The 18,054-nt window shown below is 36.7% G+C and overlaps 1 protein-coding gene across 1 annotated transcript in view; it reads right to left on the reverse strand.

The window, feature by feature from the left end:
• The window catches only part of ZDHHC17 (zinc finger DHHC-type palmitoyltransferase 17), a 92,620-nt gene that overhangs the window by 18,877 nt on the left and 55,689 nt on the right, over nt 1–18,054 (reverse strand). The window contains exons 9-10 of the mRNA XM_032393700.1: nt 3,903–4,045; nt 2,077–2,177 (exon numbers count right to left, since the gene is read on the reverse strand). Coding sequence (XP_032249591.1) covers nt 2,077–2,177; nt 3,903–4,045 — 244 coding nt within the window. The remainder of the gene's footprint in view (nt 1–2,076; nt 2,178–3,902; nt 4,046–18,054) is intronic.

Consider the following 18,054-nt stretch of genomic DNA (forward strand, 5'->3'; position numbering starts at 1 on the left):
TGTCCTAAGTTTAAATTCATCTTCTCAAGAATTCTGTGAGACAGTACTATGATCATCACTCCTTTACAGACAAGTATAAAAACTTGGTATTCTCATACTACAATTTTTATTTGAAAAATTAAATACATGCAATTTGTTCAGTGCATCTAAAAAATGAACTATATGCCAATCTATTCTAAAGGCATAATTATTCAAATAGGGCAAGTTAAATTGCTTGATTGTGCTGACCTTCCTTTCAAAATCTACTTCTTACATTCTCAACTCGCTTTGGAAACTTGCATAGCTATTTTATTCTATCTCCAAATAAGGAAGAAAGAAAAGGAAAAAATTCAAGTCAGACTACATAAAAACTCTCTGGCATGAAGTTTTCATTATTTGTAATTTACTAATTTTCCTGCTTTTCTCCATTTATATGCACAATAGATTAAGAGAACAGCAACAGTCTAAAATTATTTTGAGATGTGAATCTGACTTTTTTCATGATATAAAATTTACTGTCCAATTTAGGAAACAAAATGAGAAAATATGTCTGGAATACTAATGTCATTTCAGAGGTCAGTGCTTTTTATAAATTTAAAATAGATGAGGTAACAAAAATAAGCAGATCTGTTCTACCTAGACTAAATGTTCCAATAAGACAAATTCTAACGTTTAATAAATCCTTGAAGAACAATTTTTATGTCAAAGTTTAGTACAAGGCAGAATGAGCTAGCAAAAACTGCCACATGGAAATATTTCAAAAGAAACTTATGCTAAGGAAATATTTTTTAAGCACTATACTTTCTGAAAGTAATCATATAATGATATAAAAATATAAGAATGACAAGTATAGCCACAATTCTGTGCCTGTCTCAAAATAAGCATTTTTGTTTTTCAATACTTTTTGTTTAAAACACAAGACAATAAGAAGAACACAGTGCTATAACATGCAAGACTGTGAAGTGAAACTAGGTATTAATTAAAATTGTTCAGAACAGTCATAAGTCAACAAAAACTGTATTCCATTTAAAACCTATCATATTTTTTATGGTAATGTTTTAAAAAATGATTTATTAACAGACATTTGTGAAACATGTGCCTTTATTTTAATAAAACAGACTGTCTTACTGATAGAGCTTCATCTACATAAAAATATCCAAAAGTTGACATTGGTCTTATTTCTTTGATACACACACATGCACACACACATGTTTACAGTTTCAAATTATTACTTTTTAAAAGCACACTACACCGAAATAATCAGCAAATATTTGAAGATACAGTACTGCATGCTTTTCATAATGCAAAAGAGAAAATTAACTGTTACCAACCACAACAAAATAAAAGGTTGTGATATTAAGAAAATATTTAGAGAAAATAGTTTGATACTAAAACATGAAAATCACAGTTTAGTAAAAAAGGTTTCAAATAGGTGTTGTTGAATCAGACTAGTGTGTGTTTCTATCCCAGCCTCATCAGGGACTAGCTATGTGGCCTTGGGCAAGGATAACAGCTTAGCCTATTTAAGCTTAAATTTTCTCATCTATAAAATGTGGAGATAAAAATATTAATATATAGAATGTGTACTAAATGAGTACAAATGAGTATTTAAGAAAATGCCCTTTAAACACTCAATAAATAGGGGCACCTGGGTGGCTCAGTCGTTAGGCGTCTGCCTTCGGCTCAGGTCATGATCCCAGGGTCCTGGGATCGAGCCCCACATCGGGCTCCCCGCTCCGCGGGAAGCCTGCTTCTCCCTCTCCCATTCCCCCTGCTTGTGTTCCCTCTCTCGCTATGTCTTTCTCTCTGTCAAATAAATAAATAAAATCTTTAAAAAAAAAAAAAAAAAACTCAATAAATAATAGCTACTATTATTACTGATGTAGTCATTAAAAGCAGCTTTCAAAAGCGAACTATTAAATATGAAAGATTTTAAAACAATATTTACTTTGGTTCACAATTAGTATTTTCCTAGAAATACTGTTTTACTGCAGCAAATCATAAGTAGTTCAATCCTAATGTTAAATCATTATAAAACATTCATTTAAGTAACAAACAAAAATTGCTTTAGATATGACCTTTATAACCAAAGGATATCATTCCAAAACCAGAAGAACCACGTTACATACATCCAGAATTTGGTTGCCAAATATATTCCAAGGGGCAATGCACTATGCATTGAATGATCAAAAAAGGATCTGCAAAATACAAGTTTTCATAAAATTTGAGCTCTATGTTTCTTTATAAAAATGAATAATTATTTAAATGAAAATTATACACATTCCACATAGTAAACTCTGGTTTAACCAAAATCCAGAAATCCAGGATGCTTAAATACCAAGACCATTTTTCATGGTAATCAATAACAAATGAGGGCACAGCTGAATCAGTCAGCAAGATTCTGAAGCTCCTAATTTGCCGAGAAATGGAATTCTATTCTATTCTATGTACTTTTCAACCTCAGAATTTCAGTCTATTCCCATTCTCTTAAATCAATAAATCACTTTAGTATATTTAGTAACTCTATCACTCAGCATATTATTCACCAAAGACACATTATAATTTTGACAAACAAGTACAAAGCAATCCTCAAGTTTTTATGTTTCATTATTTCTCCTTACCTACACACTCTTGTTAAGCTTTTAGTACAGCTTTTCAAATAGAATGAACTGGCCAATGTAATGGAACTGAAGGTCATGATGTACAGAATTTAGAACTGGGGGAAAAATATGTATTAATGAATTTTATTAAACATAAGCAGGATCAACTATCCATGTAGGCTAAGTAGGAAGTCTTCCTATTTATGGGATCCCTTGGAGCTCCTAGAAACACTACAATGAGATTCATTACCTAGAATTAAGCCTCTTCCTGACAGTTAACACATTAGTGTATTACCAGTCATCCTCATCTCTGTGAATTATTTTCACAACTCCTTCTTTTTTGAAATTCACATGAAAACAAAGTACTAAAGAAATGGAGATTACGTGGAAAGTTCTAGATCATAGACTACTGCCTAGGTTTGCTGAATGAGCAACTTAAAGGAATGAGATCTAAGGATAGGAAGAAAGGGAAAGATCACAATGTTTTAAAGAAAAATGAGGGAGGAGAAAATACAAAGGCTGAGCCTTACTGCGTATGTTCAGACTCTCTCTACCTTAGTACTAAAATCAAACCTCTTTCTTGCATGTTGTTTATGACCAAAGAAAATACAATTCCTATGGAAAGGTAAGCTCAACCATTATAATTACCTAGAAATACACAATATGTATATTGCAGTTAGAGTTGAACGAACTCAAGTCTACTTCTACTGAAATGTTTTAAAATTGTATTTTAGCCTTAAAAATTATATGTTAGACTTTGGTCAATGAAAGTACCTGGGGAATTTCAACATTTCAGTTTGTTTCCTACAGTTATGGGTCTCTCATGGTTTGTCTCCCTCTCTGATTTCTTCCTATTCAGTTTTCCCTCCCTTCCCCTATGATCCTCTGTGCTGTTTCTTATATTCCACATATGAGTGAACCATATGATAATTGTCTTTCTCTGATTGACTTGGGGTTGCTGGAGCGGAGGTGGGGGGGGATGGGGTAACTGGGTGATGGGCATTAAGGAGGGCACGTGATGTGATGAGCACTGGGTGTTATATGCAACTGATGTATTATTGAACTCTACATCTGAAACTAATGATGTACTATATGTTGGCTAATTGAATTTAAATAAAAAAAAAGAAAAAAAAAGAATTTCAACATTAAAAAACTTAAAAGATTTCAGATATAAATCTACCAAAATTCTTTAACATTAAATTAAAATGAAACATATTACCTAAAGGCAGTGTTCTAAACATACAAAACATTAATTTTACATAGCAGGGTCCAAATTATATCCTTTCCTGCAGTTAAAAATATGGTTAAAAACAACATACTTACTTTGAAAGAAATTGTACTGTAGCCCAAACGCCACCATACATTAGCCCTTTAATGAGCCAAGAATCAATATTTAGGTCTGCTATAAACCCAACCAGCCAAATAACTAGGAATGGAGTTCCTAGCATTACTTTCTGCCGAAATTCCTGTACCAAAAAAAAAAAAAAAAAAATTAGTTAGAAAGTTTGTGTGTTTCAAGTAATCTGAATATGAACCATTGTTATCTTTGTGAAAACATGCAACAGAGAGTGAAATTCATTCATTCAAATACGCCTACTATGCACAGGTACTATTCAAGGTGCTAGTCTCAGTCTTCTACAGACAGGCATTAAATAGACAATTTAAAAGTACTTCAGTAAAATTGTGGAAAATGAGAATCTAAGAAGACAGCAGTACCCCCCTGCCAACGCATGGATAAACTAGAAAATAGTTCATGATGATACTACCCCTCTAACAGGGCCATTGATAACTAGAGAGATAAGAACCAGAACGACTTGAAGTTCTAAGAGCTACATCAGATAAAGAAACCTGAGGATGCTTAGCCTGAAGAAAACATTTTGAATGATACATATAAACAGTAAACTAAAATCTTAAAATGAGATAGAAAATAAAAATCAAACAATCTACAGGGTCCCACAGTCCAAAGAATGAAGATTATGTGCCTCTAAACACATATCAAAGCACAGTGCTTAATACTCTGGAGGTAGTTCCATTTCATTGTTGTACTGATCTAGTTGTTACAAAGTCTGTAGTTTGTAGGTTGTTAGAAAACCTATCTCTATCTACTTCCTTATAACATCTATCACAGTTATATCTTCAAAACAACACAAAGTAAAGTCTACTGCCTCCTCCACATAGCAGCCCCTCACAAACTGACAGGCAGCTATCAAGTCTCTGGAGGTACCTTAAGTAACAGAACAATGGAAGATCTTCCAGCTGTGATCTAACAAAGCTCAGAGTATAAACATTACTTTTCTCCCTATTTACCTTTCTGAAGGCTAAGATACTACATTTTTTTAGCGCCCCTTTTATACTGCTGGCTTTCAGCGAAATACTTTTTCATATAAGTGGCCATGTCTTTCCCAACTTAACCACTGTAATTCATTTTCTGAATGCTGCCTAATTTTAACTTGAAAAATAATTAAACATAACTTCAGAGTTTAATTTTACGCTGTAGTAAACTAACTAACCCTGCTGATCTGTTTTTTTCATCTCAAGTATGCATGAATTTTGTATCAAGACATTAGAAAAGATTTATAACTGGGAGGACAAAGTGTATGGTAAAGGGTGGGTATTGGTGGGAGAGAAGGCAGATAGGTCATTGGAAAAGTATTTTCTAAAATTATCTGTAATTTGTCTTGTTTTTAGTTAAGATGCTTGTTCTCCCTCAGCAACAGCCACATTTTTTCATTATTAAAAATAAAGATACAATTTACATATAGTAAAATTCACCCTCTTTTGGGCAGAGTTCTCTGATTTTTGATTAACATACACTGTTTTGTCAGCACGAAAATCAAGACACAGAACAGTTCTATCAAGCCCTGAAATATCCTGTGCTCCCAGTCCCAGCCCCTAACAAACACTAATCTCTACCCCTGTATTTTTTACTTTGCAGAAATGTCTTATAAATGGAATCATACTGATGCAGTCTTTTAAGTCTGGCTTCTTTCACTCAGACAATGCATTTGACATTCACTCATGCTGTTGTGTGTATCAGCAGTTTGTTCCTTTTTAATGCTAACTAGTATTCTATTATAGGATGTATCACAGTTTATTTACTCATCTCCAGCTAAAGGATTAGGGTTGTTTCCAAATTTGAAGACTGTGAATAAAGCCATTATAAACATTTGCATACAGGTTTTTGTGTGAACATAGTTCATTTCACTTGGATAAATACCTATGTGTGGGCTTCTGGAGTGGTTTTTTTTTTTTTCAAAATATTATTTAACATATGGTATTTATGATACCATAAAGATGTTTAAAAAAAAAAAATGTAACGGTGATGTGCTGCTTTTGTAGATATGAAAAATCTATTTTTTCTTGAATTTCATTATGGAAATTTTCAAATATATAGTAAGTTTGAAAGAATTTTATAGTAATTTGCATTTCCCTAATGACTAATGATGTTGAACAGTTTTTCATGTGCTTATCTGCCATTTTTATAACTTTTTGGTGAAATATCTTTAACCCATTTTTCTAACTGGGTTGTTTGACTTTTTCACTGTTAGTTGTGAAAAATTCTTCATACATTCTGGAAACTAGTCCTTTATTGGGATATACGGCTAGCAAATATTTTCTCCCAGTCTGCAGTTTGTCTTTTCATCCTAATTAACAGAGTCTCTCATTGGACAAAAGTTTTTCATTTTGATGAAGTCTAACTGATTAGTTTTTACCTTCCTGGATCATACATTTCATGTCAAGTTTCTTTGTATAGCCCTAGATTCTGATGATTTGTTTTTTCCTAAAAGTTTTATAGTTTTACATTTAAGTCTGTGAATCATTTTGAGTTAACTTTTTTATACAGTGTGAGGTTTGAGTAGAGGTTTATTTATTATTTTTTTGCTTATGCAGGTCCAAATGTTCCAACATCATTTGTTGAAAAGGCTGTTTCTCTTCCACTGAATTACATTTGCACTTCTGTATGTCAGTAGGCATATATCTCTGTGGTTCTATTGCTGGGTTCTCTATTTTGTTCCAGTGATCTAGGAATTTGTTCCTCCAATACCACACATTCTTGATTACTGTAGCTACATGGCAGATCCTAAAATTGCACAGGATGATTTTTTTTTTCAAAATTGTTTTAGCTATTCTTGATCTATTGCCTTTCCATATAAATTTTAGAATGATCTTGGCTATACAGACAAATCTTACCAGAATTTTTATTTAATTGCATTAAATTTGTATAACAATTGGGGCACTATGTTGAGTCTTCCATTTCATGAACACAGCATGTCTCTCCATTTATGTAGATCATCTTTGATTTCTTTCATTGACATTTTAAAAATTTTCAGTATACAAGTAACTTTACATGTCTGGTTAGATTTACACCTAAGTATTCTGATTTTTTTTGAGCAACTGTAAGTAATATTGTAGTAATTTTGGTGTCCACATGTTTATTACAAGTATATAGAAATAAAATAAAATATCCTGTGACTTGCTAAACTCATTTATTAGGTCTAGGAGTTTATCTTGTAGATCCCTTGGGATACAGACAATCATGTCAACCACAAATAGGGACAATTTTATTATTTTTTCCTTTCTGAACTATATGCCTTTTAACTTCCTTTTCTGGCTTTATTTCACTAGCTAGAACTTCCAGCATTTAGGGTCTCTGAGTGGTCGGGACTTGCAGCACTAAGTTGAATAGAACAGTAAAAGGGATATCCTTGCCTTCTTTTTTTTTAAGATTTTATGTATTTATTTGAGAGAGAGACACACAGTGAGAGAGGGAACACAAGTGAGGGAGAGGGAGAAGCAGGCTTCCCGCCAAGCAGGGAGCTTGACGTGGGGCTCGATTCCAGGACCCCGGGATCATGACTCGAGACAAAGGCAGACACTTAACAACTGAGCCACCTAGGCGGCCCAACCTTGTTCTTGACCTTAGAGGGAAATCACTCAGTCTTTCACCATAAAGTATGATGTTAGTTGAAGGTTTTAGAAATGCTCTTTATAAAGTTCAGGAAATTCTCCTCTATTCCTATTTTTCTGAGAGTTTTACCATAAATGGATACTGATCTTTATCAAATGCTTTTTTCTGCATGGATATAATCATGAGATTTTTCTTTGTTAATATGGTAGATTACACTAAATAATTCTGAATATTTAAATGAGCCTTGCATTCTTGTAATAAGCCCAATTTGGTCATAGTGCATAATTCCTTTTATGTAATGATGATTTCTATTTGTTAATATTTTGTTAAAAATTTTAAGTGTACAGTTGACCCTTGAATAACAGGGGTTAGGGGTGCCAACCCCTTGCAATCAAAAACCTGCATATAACTTGACTCCCCCAAAATTTAACTACTAATAGCCTACTATTTTGACTGGAAGCCTTGGCAATAACACAAACAGTTGACTGAACATATTTTGTATGTTATATGTATTATATACTGTAGTCTTATAGTAAAACTAGAGAAAAGGAAATGCTATTAAGAAAATCATAAGGAAGAGAAAATACATTTCAATACTGTATTTACCAAATACAAACCTGTGTCTTCAAGGGTCAACTGTATATTCATGAGGGATATTTGTTTATAGTCCTTTGTTTTGTACTGTCTTTGTGTTGGTTTGGTATCAGGGTAACTAACACATACTGTTTCCAATCTGTTACTTACCTATATAAGCAATTTGCCAATATTCTTACACATGAAATGAGTTTCTTATAGACAGTATATAGTTGCGTCATGCTTTATAATGCACAGAGCCAATAACTGTCTTTTTCTTGGTATATTAGAGTATTTTAATTTAATGTGATTATCGACATGTTAGGTCTATCATTTTATTTTTTGTTTTCTTCTTATGTTTTAGTTTCTCTGCTTTTTCCTGCCTTCTTGTGGGTAACTGGAAAGCTTTTTAGAATTCTATTTTATCTATAGTGTTTTCCAGTTTATCCCTCTGTAGAGCTTTTTTAGTGGTTACTCTAAATATTATACAAACATAACTTACCACACTGGTGTCATTTTACCAGTTCAAATGAAGTGTAGAAACCTTACCTGCCTTTATGTCCCTCTACCCTCCCGTTTATATTATAAATTGCCTCACATATATACCTACATTTAGAGACACATCAAACAATATTATAATTTTTGTTCCAACTGCCAAGCATAATTTGGAAGGCATAAGATGAGAAGTCTACTGCATTTACCCATAAACTTGTTTACTATGATCTGACGTTCCAAGATTTTTCCTTTTATCGTTTCCTTTGTGTTTAGCGAACATCTCTTAGACATTCTTCTAGGGTAGGTCTGCTGGCAACAAATTCTCTTAATTTTCCTTTATCTGAGAATGTATTGATTTCCCCTTCATTCTTGAAAGATATTTTTACTGGATACTGGATTCTGGGTTGACAGTTCTTTCCATTCAGCACTTGGAAAATGTGCCAGTTTCTTCTGGCTTCTCTGGTTTCTGATGAGAAATTCACTGTCATTTGGACTGTTTCACTCCCACTGGTAAGGGGATTTCAAGAATTTTATTGTTTTTTGGTTTCCACAAGTTTGACTATGTGTTCAGGCAGAATTTGAGTTTATTCTGTTTAGGGTATGTTCCACTTCTTAATCTGGAGGTTGGTCTTTTGTCAAATTTGGGGATTTCATGGGCCACTGTATCTTTTGGGTACTTTTTTAGCTCCACCCTCCCTCTCCTCTTTTTCTGGAACACTAATCATATCAACGTTAGATACTCTGTTATAACCCTTAGGCTCGTTCATTTTTTTTTTTTCAATTTATTTCCTTTTGTTGTTCAGAATGTCTAATTTTTATTGTTCTAGCTTCGGGTGACTGATTCTTTCCTCTGTCCCCTCTAATCTGCTGTTGAGCCCATTCACTGAGTTTTGTAAATTTTATTCTAATTTTCAGTTTTAAAATTCCCATTTGGTTCTTCTGTATATTCTATTTCTGTATTTCATAACTTCACTGCTGAGACTACTTTTCATTTCTTTCAAGCATGTTCATAATTACTCATTGAAGCCTTTTCATAGTGGCCATTTAAAATCTTTTGTCAGATAATTCTAATATTTCTGTCATCATTTTGTTGGCATCTATTTGATTCTCATTTCATCAGTTTCACATTGTCTTGGTCCCTGGTATGATGAGAGATTTTCATCTGAAAACTGGACATTTGGGGTATAATGAAACACTGGATCTTATTCAAACCTTTTCTTTTAGATGGATTCCTCTGCTGTAGCTTGGCAGAATGAGGGGAGTGAAGCACCTACTCATTACTGCCAGGTGGGGTGGAAGTTCAGATCTCAACTTGGACTTTAATGACACCTGAGGAGGGGACTCCTCATTACTGCTGGGCAAAGGTGGAACTTCCAGCTCCCCATTATACCTCTACTGATACCTCCCTGGCTGGGAAGGTTAGGAGTGCCTCATTATTGTGTCCTATGTGGTCTTCCCTCATAGAGCAGGGGATGGGACCTCACTAATAGCCAGTGAGGATAAAAGTCCCAAATCCCTATTTAACTTCTCTGAAACCACCCCAGGAAAGAAGTTGGGGCACCTCATTACAGCCTGGTAAGGGTGGAAGTCTAGGCCTTTGCTGGTGTGATTCAAGGTGGGGCCACAGTTTTTTCTGCAATATTTGGCTGTGGTAGAAAGTTATCTTCTAAAAGCCTCTATCTTGCTAAGCTGTCTCTTTTGTGGTTCTTTGGCCAGAGAGCAGGATTTTGTTGGAGCCCTTTTTGTCTGTATCCATTTGTGATTCTAGGTTGTTGGCTTTGTCGGCTCTGTTTTTGGGATATATGAGGCAAAAAAGGGAATATATTTTTCAGGTCCTGAGCTACCTAGCCACTCTGCCTCCTTCTTTCCATCTCCCAGAATTTTCCTACATTTGTTTTGTACATAATGTCCAAGTTTTTCAGTTGTGCTTCGAGTGGACGAATAGGAAAAGTACAGCTACTCCATCTTTCCAGATTTATTTTCACATGATCAATAAACAATATTAAAGAAGACAATATGTGAGATTTCCAGTTAACAAAAGGGATTGTGGGTTTTTAAGTGTTGAAAAATACAATTTAGAGATTTCCTTCTAACTTATTATTAAGCATTTATTTAGGAGGCACTCTCTCTCTCCTTCTGCTCCTCCCCCATGTCTAAAATCTTCTAACCTTAAAAATCCAAGCACTTTAGGGCGCCTGGGTGGCTCAGTTGGTTAAGCGACTGCCTTCGGCTCAGGTCATGATCCTGGAGTCCCTGGATCAAGTCCCGCATCGGGCTCCCTGCTCGGCAGGGAGTCTGCTTCGTCCTCTGACCCTATCCCCTCTCATGTGTTCTCTCTCTCTCATTCTCTCTCTCTCAAATAAATAAATAAAATCTTTAAAAAAAAAAAAAAAATCCAAGCACTTTAAAAATAGTTTTCTAAAATTAAGATTCCCTCCACATCTACGTACTAGCACTGTCCAAAAATATTTTTCCCCCATTGGGATGACTTATTTTTAGTAAAATACTATTGAATCCTAGGTGTGACTATTTCTTGTTTAGTTTTAAATACAGAACATACCTTACAGATTAACAAATTAAGTCATGTTTATGATTTAAATATTTCAAATGAGATGAAAAGAGAATAGCCTATATAATTACAAATACTTAATTTCAAAAAGCACCCAACCATTGTATATTTTTATTTAGTAATCTTTTTAAAAAATGTAATATAGAGAAAAGATGGAGGAGGAGTAGGGGACCCTATTCCAACCAGTCCCCTGAAATGAGCTGGATATCTATCGGACCACTCTGAACACCCACGAAATCAGCCTGAGATATAAGAAGATATCTCTGGATCTCTACAGAGTATCACAGGTGGTTGGTTTCAAGGTATGAAGCAGGGAGCTGTGATTCCCCAGGCAGATATTTGATGATAAACGAAAGGGGGAGGGAGCCATGGGGATCCAGCACTGCCGGTGAGCAATAGCCTCCCGCACTGGGGACGGGGCACAGGTTCGCAGACCGGTAGTGGCGGGGAAAGGACTTTAGGGCAGCCCCCGGGACTGAAACCTGGAGCAGCGGGGCCACGCACGTAAACTGGGGGTGGCTGGTGGTTTTAGAAACACAAAGAGCAGAGACGTTCCCCCCCGAGCCCCAAACTGGAGGCGAGGACTGGGAGCCCTGTTGAGGGGCACAACCCAGGACGCTGCAGTTTATAGCAGCACAGACAGAAACTGAGATAGTGTGGCCTGGAGAGCTCACTGAAGAACAGACTGCGATCTCTCTGCTCTGAGGCAGAGGGCTGGAAAAGATCTCTTCTGCTCTGACTCTCGGAAGAGACACTTCGGAAAGCCGCCAGGGAAAGCCTCCAGAGAACAAAAGCCCCCAAAACCGTTTTTCACTGAGCCCAACCCCCACAGGGGGCAGGGCAACTCTAGCCAAACAGGGTTGCCTGAGTAACAGCACGGCAAGCCCCCTCACCCCCCCGAAAACAGGCTGGGAGAACAAGAGGCCAGCAACCCTAAGGTCCCTAGAAAACAGGTGCATCTTGCTTGGGTTGTGGTCAATAATTTGGATTCTGTACATTCCGTCAACCACCCCTCAACAGAATGACTAGGAGGAGGAACCCCCAAAACAGTAAAGACTCAGAGACTGTGACTTCTGCCACAGATTTAAAAATGGATACAGATATAACCAAGATGTCGGAAATGGACTTCAGGGTAGCAGTTATGAAGACAATAGCTAGAATGGAGAAATCAATTAATGGCAACATAGTCTCTAAGGGCAGAAATGAAAGCTGAACTGGCAGAACTTAAAAATGCTATCAATGAGATCCAATCCAATCTAGATACTCTAACAGCTAGGGTAAGCGAGGCAGAACGAATTAATGATCTAGAAGGCAAATTGATAGAAAAGAAGGAAAAAGAGGTGGCCAGGGAGAAACAACTCAAAATCCATGAAAACAGAATCAGAGAAATAAGTGACACTATGAAACGTTCCAATGTCAGAATTACTGGGATCCCTGAGGAGGTGGAGAGAGAGAGAGAGGACTAGAAGATATATTTGAGCAAATTGTAGCTGAGAACTTCCCTAATCTGGGGAATGAAACAAACATTCGTGTCCTAGAGGCAGAGAGGACACCTCCCAAGACCAAGGAAAACAGGCCAACGCCCCGGCATGTAATAGTAAAACTCGCAAATCTTAGAACCAAGGAAACTACCTTAAGGGCAGTCAGGGGGAAGAGATTCCTTATGTACAGAGGGAGGATCATCAGAATAACGTCACACCTATTCACAGAGACTTGGCAAGCCAAAAAGGGCTGGCAAGACATATTCAGGGTATTAAATGAGAAGAACATGCATCCAAGGATACTTTATCTGGCAAGGCTGTCATTTAGAATGGATGGAGAGATGCAGAGCTTCCAGGACCAGCAGAAACTGAAAGAATATGTGACCACTAAGCCAACCCTGCAAGAAATATTAAGAGGGGTTCTATATAAGGAGAAAGACCCCAAGAGTGATACAGAACAGAAATTTACAGAGACATCGTATAGAAACAAGGACTTCACAAGCAACATGATGACAATAAATTCGTATCTTTCAATAATCACTCTCAATGTGAACGGCCTAAATGCTACCGTAAAACGGCACAGGGTTGGGATGCCTGGGTGGCTCAGTTGGTTAAGCGTCTGCCTTCGGCTCAGGTCGTGATCCCGGGGTCCTGGGATCGAGTCCCGCATCGGGCTCCCTGCTCCGCGGGGAGCCTGCTTCTCCCTCTGCCTCTGTCTCTCTCTCTCTTTCTGTCTCTCATGAATAAATAGATAAAATCTTTAAAAAAAAAAAAAAAAAAAAAACGGCACAGGGTTGCAGACTGGATAAAAAGACAGGAACCATCCATATGCTGTCTATAAGAGATTCATTTTGAACCTAAAGATACACCCAGACTGAAAGTGAAGGGATGGAGATCCATCTTCCATCCCAGCAGACCTCAAAAGAAAGCTGGGGTAGCAATTCTTATATCAGACAAATTAGATTTTAAGCTAAAGACTGTAGTTAGAGACACAGAAGGACAGTATATCATTCTTTTTTTAAAAAAAAAAAAGATTTTATTTATTTATTTGACAGAGAGAGATAGCAAGAGCAGGAACACAAGCAGGGGGAGTGGGAGAGGGAGAAGCAGACCTCCCGCCGAGCAGGAAGCCGGATGCAGCGCTTGATCCCAGGACCCTGAGATCATGACCTGAGCCGAAGGCAGAGGCTTAACAACTGAGCCACCCAGGTGCCCCAGACACTGTATCATTTTTAAAGAGTCTATCCAACAAGAAGATCTAACAATTGTAAATATCTAGGCCCCCGACATGGGAGCAGCCATCTACATAAGCCAACTGTTAACCAAAATAAAGAGTCATATTGATAATAATACGTTAATTGTAGGAGACCTCAATACTCCACTATCAGCAACAAACAGATCATCTAAGCAGAAAATCAACAAAAAAACAAGAGCTTTGAATGACACACTGGACCAGATGGACCTCATAAATATATACAGAACATTCCAACCTAAAACAACAGAATACTAATTCTTCTTGAGTGCACATGGAACTTTCTCCAGAATAGACCACATACTGGGTCACAAATCAGGTCTCAACCGATACCAAATGACTGAGATTATTCCCTGCATATTCTCAAACCATAATGCTTTGAAACTGGAACTCAATCACAAGAAAAAATTTGGAAGAAATTCAAACACTTGGAAGCTAAAGACCACTCTGCTCAAGAATGTTTGGGTGAACCAGGACATCAAAGAAGAACTTAAACAATTCATGGAAACCATGAGAACGAAAACACATCGGTCTAAAACCTATGGGATACTGCAAAGGTGGTCCTAAGGGGGAAATACATAGCCATCTAAGCCTCACTCAAAAAAACAGAAAAATCCCAAATTCACCAACTAACTTTATACTTTAAAGAACTAGAGAAAAAGCAACAAATGATGCCTAAGCAACACATTAGAAGAGAAATAATTAAGATTAGAGCAGAGATCAATGAATTAGAAACCAGAAACACAGTAGATCAGATCAATGAAACTAGAAGCTGGTTCTTTGAAAGAATTAATAAGATCGATAAACCACTGGCCAGACTTATCCAAAAGAAAAGAGAAAAGACCCAAATTAATGAAATTATGAATGAAAGGGGAGCGATCACGACTAACACCAAGGAAATAGAAACAATTATTAGAAATTATTATCAACAACTATATTGCCAATAAATTAAGCAAGCTGGAAGAAATGGATGCCTTCCTGGAAACTTACAAACTACCAAGACTGAAACAGGAAGAAATTGACAACCTGAATAGGCCAGTAACCAGTAACGAGATTGAAGCAGTGATCAAAAACCTCCCAAAAAACAAGAGTCCAGGGCCTGATGGATTCCCTAGGGAATTCTACTAAACATTCAAGAAAGAAATAATACCTATTCTCCTGAAGCTGTTTCAAAAAATAGAAACAGAAGGAAAGCTTCCAGACTCATTCTATGAGGCCAGCGTTACCTTAATCCCCAAACCAGGCAAAGACCCCATCAAAAAGAAGAATTTCAGACTGATATCCTTGATGAATATGGATTCCAAAATTCTCAACAAAATCCTAGCTAATAGGATCCAACAATACATTAAAAAAGATAATCCACCACAACCAAGTGGGATTTATCCCCAGGATGCAAGGGTGGTTCAACATTCGCAAATCAATGTGATAGAACACATTAATAAGAGGAGAGAGAAGAACCATATGGTCCTCTCAATTGATGCAGAAAAAGCATTTGACAAAATACAGCATCCTTTCCTGATTAAAACTCTTCAGAGTATAGGGATAGAGGGAACATTCCTCAAGTTCATAAAATCCATCTATGAAAAACCCAAGCGAATATCATCCTCAATGGGGAAAAGATGAGAGCCTTTCCCTTAAGATCAGGAATACATCAAGGATGCCTACTCTCGCCACTACTGTTCAACATAGTACTGGAAGTCCTAGCAACAGCAATCAGACAACAAAAAGAAATAAAAGGCATTCAAATTGGCAAAGAAGTCTAACTCTCTCTCTTTGCAGATGACATGATACTTTATGTAGAAAATCCAAAAGACTCCACCCCCAAATTACCAGAACTCATACAGCTATTCAGTAATGTGGCAGGATACAAAATCAATGCACAGAAATCAGCTGCTTTCTTATAGACTAACAATAACTGTAGAAAGAGAAATTAGAGAAACGATTCAATTTACAATAGCACCATAAACCATAAGATACCTCAGAATAAACCTAACCAAAGAGGTAAAGGATCTATACTCTAGGAACTGCAGAACACTCCATGAAAGAAATTGAAGAAGACACAAAAAGATGGAAAAACATTCCATGCTCATGGACCGGAAAAATAAACATTGTTAAAATGTCTATGCTACCCAGGGCAATCTATACCTTCAACACCATCCCGATCAAAATTCCAATGACATTTTTCAAAGTGCTGGAACAAACAATCCTAAAATTTGTATGGAATCAGAAAAGACCCCGAATCGCCAAGGAAATGTTAAAAAAGAAAAACAAAGCTGCGAGCATCACGCTGCCCGATTTCAAGCTATATTACAAAGCAGTGATCACCAAGACAGCATGGTACTGGCACAAAAACAGACATATAGACCAGTCGAACAGAATAGAGAGCTCAGATATGGACCCTCAACTCTATGGTCAAATAATCTTTGACAAAGCAGGAAAAAATATGCAATGGAAAAAAGACAGTCTCTTGAATAAATGGTGCTGGGAAAATTGGACAGCCACGTGCAGAAGAATGAAACTTGACCATTCTCTAACACCACACACAGAGATAAACTCAAAATGGATGAAAGACCTCAATGTGAGACAGGAATCCATCAAAATCCTAGAGGAGAACATAGGCAGTAACCTCTTCAACATCAGGCACGGCAACTTCTTTGAAGATACATCTCCAAAGGCAAGCAAAAAAAAGCAAAAATGAACTTTTGGGACTTCATCAAGATAAAAAGCTTCTGCACAGCAAAGGAAACAGTCAACAAAACAAAGAGGCAACCCACAGAATGGGAGAAGATTTTTGCAAATGACACTACAGACAAAGCGCTGATTTCCAAGATCTATAAAGAACTTCTCAAACTCAACACCCAAAAAACAAATAATCAAGTCAAAAAATGGGCAGAAGACATGAACAGAAACTTCTCAAAAGAAGACGTACAAATGGCTAACAGACACATGAAAAAATGTTCATCATTATTAGCCATCAGGGAAATTCAAATCAAAACCACATTGAGATACCACCTTACACCAGTTAGAATGGCAAAAATTGACAAGTCAAGAAACAACAAATGTTGGAGAGGTTGTGGAGAAAGGGGAACCCTCTTACACTGTTGGTGGGAATGCAAGTTGGTACAGCCACTTTGGAAAAGTGTGGAAGTTCCTCAAAAAATTAAAAATAGAGCTACCCTATACCCAGAAATTGCACTACTGGGTATTTACCCCAAAGACACAGATGTAGTGAAAAGAAGGGCCACATGCACCCCAATGTTCACAGCAGCAATGTCCACAATAGCCAAACTCTAGAAAGAGCCGAGATGCCCTTCAACAGATGAATGAATAAAGAAGATGTGGTCCATATATACAATGGAATATTACTCAGCCATCAGAAAGGATGAATACCCAACATTTGCATCAACATGGGTGGAACTGGAGGATATCATGCTAAGTGAAATAAGTCAAGTAGAGAAAGTCAATTATCATATGGTTTCACTTATTTGTGGAACATAAGGAATAGCATGGAGGACATTAGGAGAAGGAAGGGAAAAATGAAGGGGGGGGAATCGGAGGGAGAGATGAACCATGAGAAACTATGGACTCTGAGAAACAAACTGAGGGTTTTAGAGGGAAGGGGGTGGGGGGATGGGTTAGCCCAGTGATGGGCATCAAGGAGGGCACGTACCACATGGTGACTGACATAATAAAATAAAATAAAATTTAAAAAAATAAAAAAAATAAAAATGTAATATATTTAAAAATACTAATGCAAAAAACACCAAACAAAAAACAGAGGAATACTCGACTTCTGAACTGATCACAATAATATACACATGTTAATAAAATTGTGCTAAACTCTTTAATGAAGTTCTCTTTTATTTTTTTATTATTTTTTAAAGATTTATTTTACTTTAGAGAGAGAAAGAATGAGTAGGAGGGGCAGAGGGAGAAAGAATCCCAAGCAGACTCCACACTGAGTGCAGAGCCCCACACAGACTGCGATCATAACCCAAGCTGAAACCAAGAGTTGGATGCTCAACTGACTGCACCACCCAGGCACCCCTGAAGCTCTCTTTTTTAAAAGAAATTGTATCCAAACACATAAACGTGACACATAGTTCATATTGCTATAATAAGTAACTATATATTATTAAACATCTAGAATTTACAAAGTCATTTTTATCTGACAATGTATTTTTTAAAAAATCCTT

The sequence above is a fragment of the Phoca vitulina genome, unplaced genomic scaffold, assembly GCF_004348235.1.
Source record: "Phoca vitulina isolate PV1807 unplaced genomic scaffold, GSC_HSeal_1.0 scaffold76, whole genome shotgun sequence".
NCBI lineage: Eukaryota > Metazoa > Chordata > Mammalia > Carnivora > Phocidae > Phoca > Phoca vitulina.